Source organism: Cyprinodon variegatus, unplaced genomic scaffold (genome assembly GCF_000732505.1).
Source record: "Cyprinodon variegatus isolate N-32 unplaced genomic scaffold, C_variegatus-1.0 Scaffold357, whole genome shotgun sequence".
NCBI classification, from domain to species: Eukaryota; Metazoa; Chordata; class Actinopteri; order Cyprinodontiformes; family Cyprinodontidae; genus Cyprinodon; species Cyprinodon variegatus.
Window position 1 is genome coordinate 33,750 of NW_015150810.1, and position 9,132 is coordinate 42,881.

General features: G+C 38.1%; 1 protein-coding gene across 2 annotated transcripts in view; it reads left to right on the top strand.

Moving 5' to 3' along the window:
• Positions 1-3,186, top strand: part of LOC107091919 (HHIP-like protein 1) — a 27,783-nt gene extending 24,597 nt beyond the window's left edge. For both annotated transcript variants that reach the window (XM_015386151.1, XM_015386150.1), the window contains exon 17: positions 1,658-3,186. In XM_015386151.1, coding sequence (XP_015241637.1) covers positions 1,658-2,370 — 713 coding nt within the window. In that variant the 3' untranslated portion in view covers positions 2,371-3,186. The remainder of the gene's footprint in view (positions 1-1,657) is intronic.
• The last annotated feature ends 5,946 nt before the right edge of the window (positions 3,187-9,132 follow it).

Genomic DNA, 9,132 nt, shown 5'->3' on the forward strand with positions numbered 1-9,132 from the left:
ATAGCATTATTTAAATTATTGTAAACTCATGAAGTTAGAGTACAAAGGTCCATTTATCTATGTACTCTCCTAGAATAAATCTTTTTTGTCTTTGTGCTATAACAAAAAAGTTCAAAGCGGCATCAAATAATGCAACAAAAAAAACATATTAATAAAAACTCTTGTATCTAAAACATATAGACATAATTTATGGTTTGTTTTGAGGACATAAGGTATTGTTAGAGCAGTAGGATAAAAACTGTCTCTAAATTGATTAGTTCTTGTTTACCTGCTCTGTGCCGTTGACCTGAAGACAACAGAGCAAACAGAGAGGGTTCAGGGTGAGAAGTGTCTTTTGCAATTTTCTTCGGTTTTTTTTAAGACAACAGTTGCTGAATAAGTCCACAGTTCGGGGAGAGGGCAGCCTATGATTTATGTGGCTGTATTCACAACCAGTTTTAGAATTTTCCTTTGAGTAACAGTGCTTCTGGCATACCATTTACAGATGCTCCCTATGGAGCACTTGTAAAAAGACACAAGCAGTTTTTCTTTGACATTGTTCCTCTCCAGAATCCTCAGGAAGTACAATCTTTTCTGGGCCTTTTTTTTATCAGCCCAAGGGTGTTGAAGTACCATGTGATGCCCTGCATAATGAGGACCCCCAGGAAACAAAATCAGCTACCTTCTTCACACAGTCTCACCCGATGGTTAATGGTGTACATTTCTTTATTCATGTATTCTATTATGAGCTCATTTGTCTTTGAGGTGTTGGGGAGCAGATTGTACTCTCTGCACCGACCTGACAGCTTCTACATCTGTCGTCCTTTCCAGATAGACTGTATAAACTGGTTCTTTATGCTGTTGTGCAAATTAAAATTTTTTTAATGTAAACATTTTGGATTCCTAGAATACTTTGCCTGAACAAGTGCTGACTACTTTTGGTCGGAGGGTGGCTACTGCAGTTGAATTTTCTTATTAATTAAAAGATGTACAGCTAGGTTGATTTCTACATTGTCTTGGACAGGGGTGGGTAATTCCAGTTCCTGAGGGCCAATATCCTGAAGGTTTTACATCCTTCCTTTATCAAACACACCTGAAGCAAATGGCTGTTACCTCCTCAGTATGCAGTCAGTTTCTCACAAGTCCTCTCAATCAACTAAATACTTGATTCAGGTGTGTTGAAGCAAAGGCACATCTAAAAGTTGAAGGATACCGGCCCTCAGGAACTGGAATTGCCCACCCTTGGTCTTGGATGTACTGAGATATACCTCTGTGGCAGGTCAGGAGTTTGAATTGTTCAGCATCCCCTGTAATTTGTTTTCATCTTGACCAAACCACCACTTGACTCCCTCTGCTTGTCCCACACACCTGGCTCAACTTTACACTCTCTTAGTACTGCAAACTTTGAATAGAAGATTTTAAAATTATTTGGGTTTTTGGTATTACATCGAGTTTAGTTACACTAATCTACTTGTGTACGAGTCATCCCACCGAATCTACGCCACCTGCTTGTTTTAAGTTCCCAAAAGGGATTATTTTAAATATATTTTTAAAAATTGAATCAACTAGCATGCAGTCTTTTAGGTAAGATCTTATTTTTAATCGCTAAATATTTGCAAGCTTTATCACAACATTTAATGATCTTCAAATAAAGAGGGTGATTCTGTCTCTCCCTCAGGTTATCGTGCAACCATCATGACTCCAGTCTACTCTAGGATTTCTCAAACATCAATCAACTCGACAAAAAGTAACTGGAGACCGCCTCCATTCCTTAGTACCACTTCCTCACCTCTAAACTCCCCAGCAAAGTTCCCCTGTTCAACTCCATTTTTTACTATGAAAAGGCCTCAGAGTGCTTTGTCGACAACAGCTTGGACACCTTACACAAGCCCAAAACCCAGCAAGCCCCATAAGACACTAGTCAGCACTGTATTACCGAAAGTCCCGGATGAGATATTGTGGACTGAAGAGAAGCAGCAAAATGCTGGAGAGAGCAACCAAGTCAACAAGCGGCCAAGAGGTAGAGGACGTGGTCGCAAAAGAGGAAGAGGGGGAAAAAGGCTTCCTTCTGGTTCTGTGCGGCTTGTGAGTGCCGATGGTTTGTCAGATCGAGGAAGGGTGGAGATCTTCATAAGAGGAGAATGGGGAACGGTGTGCGATGACTTGTTTACAAAGAGGGCGGGTACCGTTGTGTGTCGTCAGCTCGGTTTCATGACTGCCTTGGCAGTGATGAAGAGGGCAGCTTTGGGTGAGGCGAGCAGCAAGGTTAGGATTATGTTGGATGATGTGGAGTGTGAGGGTGGGGAACAATCCCTCCTAGAATGCAAGAGGTCAAAGGTGGGGAAACACAACTGTTCTCATGAGGAAGATGTAGGAGTGATCTGTGGTTAGCAAATGTTAGGAAGTAAGAGACAATTGGAATGAGGTTATGTCAGACACACAAACTTTTACCCTCAGATTTTGGGGAAGTTAATGGCTGTTTTAGTGTCCACAAAACTAAGGCTGTGTTGGAATGTCTGCCCTAATCATTATATAGGCCGCTATATAGTGGTTATACCATTTTAGATCAATGTCCGAATGTCTAGTGGATGAAAAAGAAGTAGACTTGTATTTGAAAAGTAGTGATCATCCATGGTCACTACTGTAGATGAGCAGATTTAACCCAGAGTGCTTCACAAGAGTGCTCTTCTGTCGCTATCCGACAGTGGCGACAAATAACAATGATGGCACCATGCGGGTAGGTGGAGTCATGTGAACAACGAGGAGCGAAAAATAATGATCATCTGTCCGAACAGTACGTTAGCTTATTCACTATGAAGTCCACCATATGGTCCCCGCTCTGTATAGTGATTTAGGCATTTAGGGGTTAGGGCAGATGTTGAGACACAGCCAAGGATTGACCCCATGTTTAAGAGGGCTTCCCTATAGACAAGTGTCTATTCATCATTTTCCTTTTCCACCAACCTGATTTCCTTCTTGTTTCTTACTTTTACCCAGATACCTTATTGCAGTGGTTCCCATAGTTGGAGGCTTAACCCCTTTGCTTAGTCCAGAGTTAATACATATAAATGTATTGCTAGCAATGTTGAATTCTGCTACACAGTAAACAGGTAAACCTGAAACAATTGCATTTCAAAGTTGCCTGTTATGTGATTTTAACATTGTAGTTTATTTTGTTGCAATATATAATTTACCACAGATTATCACAGTTGAAAGGGTTGGTTGAGACAGAAGGGCATAAAAACTTTCTTGTAAACTAGCAAAAAAAGCTTGGGAACCACTGCCTTAAAGCAACGGAATGGAAGCAAATATAATTTTCTTTTTTATTGGTAATGACCCAAAATGCCTTATGGTGAAACACAGATCTTGGATTTAATCAACACCAGAATCCGGTTCCAAAAATGGTCAGATTTGATTTAACCTAGCAGATGACTCGAAAGACAATTGGAAAAAAATGTAATCACATTATTAAAAACATATGTAAATCTGGGCTCCAGAAACTTGGCAAGTTATGTCTCTATAAATATAACTTTATGCTGACTAGTGCAGACATTTTTCAGTATTAAAGAATGAGCAGATAAAAAACAAAAAAGACTACAGTAGCTTATACTATATGAAAAGAAAACAGAGATGAATTGCTCCGTTGTTGAAATATTATTTCAATATTTTACTTTTTTCTGGTTTGATTGTTTAAACACAGTTTTTTGTTTAAAAAACCTATTTTTCTATACTCAGCAATTATGTTGGCGTCCTTGTTTTACTGACTAAATGTCATTGTTGAAGGATCTTTTTTTTTCATGTTACTAATCCTAACCTCTGATTAATGAAGGATTTGACCAATTCAGTATTTTAATTACTAGTTAATACAAAGTTTGATGTGCTATTTAAAACAAAATATGCAAGTTTAAAAATATGTATCTTTATATGTTTTTTCTCGAATGCTAGTTGTAGATTGTGGTGTTGTCGTCAAGACCATGCCAATGAGGCCAAAGAGTACTGAGACAAAACCAAGACCTTTATAGCTCGAGACCAAGATCATGACCATAGAAGGTCTTGGTCTCAGTACTCCTTGGTCTTGGTTGGTGTCGTCTTAACTAAAAAACTAGTAAATAGGTTTAACAAATGTTTTGATTACAATTCTGATACAAAAATGCTGGACATTTTTTATAGTGAACGGGAAAACATTGTTTGAATATAGTGCTCAATGCAATTATTGACACTCCTAATAAAGATGTAAACATAAAAAATTACCGTGTTTTCCGGACTATAAGCCACTATGTTTTCCTAATGGTTTGAAACATATGGTTTATAAGAAGATGTGGCTTTTCTGTGGATTTTTCCTAACTGCCAGAGGGGTAATCAAATTTGGAAATGAAAGAATAAGGGGATAATTTTAATTTAGCACAAGAACCCAGTAGCAGCAGACACGACGGAGAACAAATGTCCCGAATTCATATATTTTGCCATTTATGTGCCTCGTTAAAGCTGTCGAACCAATGAGGAGGCTGGGCTCAACTCCTGCAGAGCTGAAATAAATCTTTAAGTAGAAGCTCTTACTGCTGTGAGCCAACAAGGTAACAGGAGCTAGCATTCTTCTTCATCCCTACACTACGGGCTAGATGTAGAGCTCCCCCTACAGGTTTGGGTGGAGACAGTTCTAGTTTTTTCAAAAGAATTTGTGGCTGCGGCTTATAGTGAGGTGCGCTCTATAGTCCGGGAAATACGGTATTTCTTTTTATTTCAATGGCATAATATCATACTGGAAAATTGACAAAAATCTTTAAATTGTGATTCAGCTTATTTCATTAAGAGTGAGAGAGACAAAATTGAGATTTTGCTTTCCACATCGCAGAAATGTTTCAAAATCAAACTTGGGATTTTTTTAAAAGTATTTTCATTGTAAGTATGCTTCTACAATAAAAGATGTTTGTTTTTTTCAAACCTTTTTCGCTTCTTTCTCTGAAATGTCAACAGTTGCTAAAGAATTTTCCTCCTACCGAAGATGGGCACAGGAGGCCTATTATTTGAATAAAGTTTATTGCAAATCATTAACTTCTCCTTCTTTATTTCATATAAATGGTTTCTTAATAGAAAACACAAAGATGGAAACAGTTTTCTATAGTTCTTTTGCATTCAGTAGAGTCAGAAGTGCTTTTTTTTTTCACTTGTATCTTTAGTTAACGTTTTATTACTCCCAACAGGAAGTAAAGGGACTGCATTTTACTTATTGTCAATTACATTATTTGTCACTGTATTTTGACTATCAAAGTGGCCTCCAGACATATATATACCGGATTGTGAACATATTGTGGCCAGAAACAAAGGACAGTCACAAATGTCTTTAAGGTCTGTGGGACTTTTAGAGGCTTCTTTGATGATTGAAACATTTTTTCTTAGCTGTTCAGTTTTCTGAACATAGCTTTTTAAAACATCAGTCCAGAAAGGATATTTTCCAGACAAATTAGTCCAAATTTTAGTGTACCAGCACTAAATATAGTTCAAACAGAGTTTGAATTTAGTGAGATAAAAAGTTATAATAAAGTGTTTGTTATGATTCATGTATTATTTTTCTATGTTTCATAAAAAGGGCCCATTAATAATCATAGTTGTATTTTGTATTTTAGGTTATTTGCTTTAAGGTTTATATAAAGAAATACATTAATGTACAAAATACATAATACTGTAATATAATTTTGGTTTGGTTTTATGTCCGGCCAGAAGGAGGCAGTCAAGCATCTTCTATATTCAGGGGTGGTTGTAAAGAGGATACTTCTTGGGAGTTATTCCATTTTGCATAACTTCATTAATGTAGAGAAAAGCATTAAAGCATTGTGTTGTTTTTCCGTGTATTAAACATTTGTATTTCACAGCTTCCTCAAATAAACCAATGAAAATAAAATAAATCCCTCCGGTCATGTCGTTTTTCAGCTTCCATCTGGGTTCCTGAAGGCATTTATTACCATTTATTATGATGTTTTCTTATCTAGACAGACACATTTCAGTTTTTCTGCCTTTACCAATACTGATTACACTTATAAAAATATATTGTGATGTTTTTTAACAACTAGGAATTATGATGCATTTCACTATTTGTATTGGGGCAATTAGTGGATTGTAAATTTCTGTGTCTTCAGAATGTTACTTTGTTCCAGTTTATTTATTTTATGTATAAATCTTTCAGTTTGAAAGTATAGTCATATTCAATACATTGGTCAGAATTTGCTTTTCGTTGGGACTATTAACAAAGTTTTTGTTTGTTAATAAAATTTAACAACATTTTATTAATATTACTTTTCTGTATAAAAAATGTTTGCTTTTTTTCTGCTCTGTATGCATCCTTCTTTCTTAAATGTCAAGTTTTTATTACGGTAGCTTTAATCTAAAAATCATTTGGATTAAAAAAACAAGTGTTTAGAAATAAATATCAGTTTGTTTAATGAATTTCAAAAATGAGAGTTAGAGAATTAGAAGCTTAATTTATTGTTTGGGGGAAATTAATGTGCATCACTGCATGCATGTGTATCACTGTATAAATGTAAATGCCAATACTTGTGAATTAAACCTTTATCTTTCTAGGTACCTATTTAAAAAGATTAGATTTTCATCTTATTGATGAATAAAAGATTTTTTATCTTAATGAGGTTTCATTAGGTTAAATAGGGCAAATTATTATGTATTTCAGGTTTTGAACAATGCTACTAAAATAAATTGACTTATTCCAAAACAGAATTTTTATAGACAAATAAATCAATACCTTAAGAATGAAGAAAGAAAGTCACAGGAAACAAACACGACAAAGAGAAAGAAGTTAGAGAAACATAAAGTTCATAAGTTAGATTTTACACATGAATAAGTGTCTTAGGTTTTTCAGCTTTTTGCTGTTTTGCAAAGAAATCAAAAGATTAATTGCTCCTCTGGGTTTTACTCTGAATCTAAAGCTTTGCAATAAACTAAATTAGGTTAATGAAACATAATGTTTTCAATAGTGAAAAATGTTGGTTGTCTTTCCAAATAGTGCAAATAGGTAAATACACTTAAGCCAAAGTGGAAGTGTTCCTTTTTCCTGATGTTGCAGTCACTTGGTATTGCTATGTCAACTACAATGGCTTTCCTCTGCTCTGTGGTCAACCATCACAATGTCCAGTCGGTTTGCCATTACCATCCGGTCATTCGGTCATTCTCTACCATCTTTGGAGGTGTTTCCCACTTTGACCTAGGGGTTTCCAGACTATACTCTGCATAGATGTTCCTGCCACTTGGTTACGACGCTCCATGTAAGCTTTCCCTACCAGCATCTTACACCCTGCCGTTATGTGCTGGATTGACTCAGGAGCCTCTTTTCACAGTCTACACCTGGGTCTTGTCTGGTGTGGTAGGTCTGGGCCTCTATTGCTCTGGTGCTTAGGGCCTGGTCCTGTGCAGCCATGATGGTTGCCTCTGGGCTGTCCTTCGGTCCAGCTTTGTCATTGGTAGGATTGGTAGGATTTTCTGACATTTGCCACAATTATATTTCGGTGGTACATCCCGTGTAGGGGCTTATCCTCCCATGACGGAACCTCCAGCACCCCATTTTCTGTTCCCCATTCTCTGAGACATTCACTGAGCATGTCGTCTTTTGGAGCCTTGTCCTTGATGTACTGATGGATCTTGGATGTTTCATCCTGGATAGTGGCTCTCACGCTCACTACTCCTTGGCCTCCTTCCTTATGGATAGCGTACAGTCTCAGGGTGCTGGATTTGGGGTTGGTACCCTCCATGCTTGGTTAGGAGCTTTCATTTCTTAAAATCCGTGGCCTGTATCTCATCCTTTGGCCAGCTTATTATTCCTGCAGGGTATCTGATTACTGATAAAGTGTAGCTATTTATTGCCCCAGACTTATTCTTGCCATTAAGCTGGCTTCTTAGAACCTGCCCAAAGGGCTGGTTATACTCCCGCAGCAGTGTGTCACAGTGAGCTTGTCACAGATATTTTTGATTTATGCCCAATAATGAAGCGTGGTCTGCTCTATGTTATTTCATGCCACAACACAAGAGGGACAATCACGAACTAGCTGTGGGTCTAGATAGGGCCCAGGCGGCGAGGAAGTGGGGGAAGGTTTGTGCAACAACGGAGAGACACGAGGGTGAAAAAGAGCGGGGATCCAGGTTGGAAAAGGGTCCCAGTGTTCTTACTCACCTCGCTCTTCTAGCTGGTCCAACTTCACAAGTCTTTTTCTGCAATGGTGGTCATACAAAAAAAACAGGCTGGTAAGCTACCAAACAGGAAATACGCATAGCGTAGATTGGATGTAGATTTGAGCAATCAGATGTCTCCTTTCTTCGGTACTGTCAGCGGTCACCTAAAATTTGGAGAGGTGCAGCAGCAACTAGTTAATCAGCCTTAACTAGTTGGAGGTATTTGGCCGTAGCCAAATCCTTGTTACTATTTCGAGGATGCCATTTGCTTGTAGAATTCCAAGGTACTTGTAACTGTCCTCCATCTCTGCTATTGTTCCTTCTGGGAGTGAGCCCCCTCTTTGTGGACTACCTTCCCTTTCTTAGTGACCATCCAACTACACCTCTGACATCCTGATGTCTGTGCTGTAGATCCGGGAGGTATATGTATGTTTGTGAAATTGAGCCAAACAAAAAAAAGTGTCACTATTGTTATTAAGAAAAATGACAGCCAAAAACTAAATACTGATATTAAAGTTGAAAGTCAGAAAAGGCATAATCTGCAATAAAATAATGAAGGTCCCCCAGGGACTTTTTAATAAACTAACATGCTTAAGTCTAGGTAGAATCTGTGTATGGATTTATTTATTAAATGTTTGATAACATCATCACGATAGAATCGGTGAAGCATTGGCAGTGATGCAGTCACTGTATAGGACTGTTGTGGTGAAAAGTGAGCTGAGTCGGGGGGCAAAGTTCTCAATCTACTGATCAATCTACGCTCCCACCCTCACCTAGGGTAATGAGATATGGGTAGTGACTAAAAGGGCAAGATTGCAAATACAAGCGGCCGAAATGAGTTTCCTTCAAAGGGTGGCTGGGTGCACCCTTCAAGATCGGGTGAGAAGCTCAGTTACCCGGGAGGAGCTCGGAGTAGAGTTGTTCCTCTTTCACGTCAAAAGGTGCCATCTGAGGTGGCTCGGGCATCTGTTCCGGATG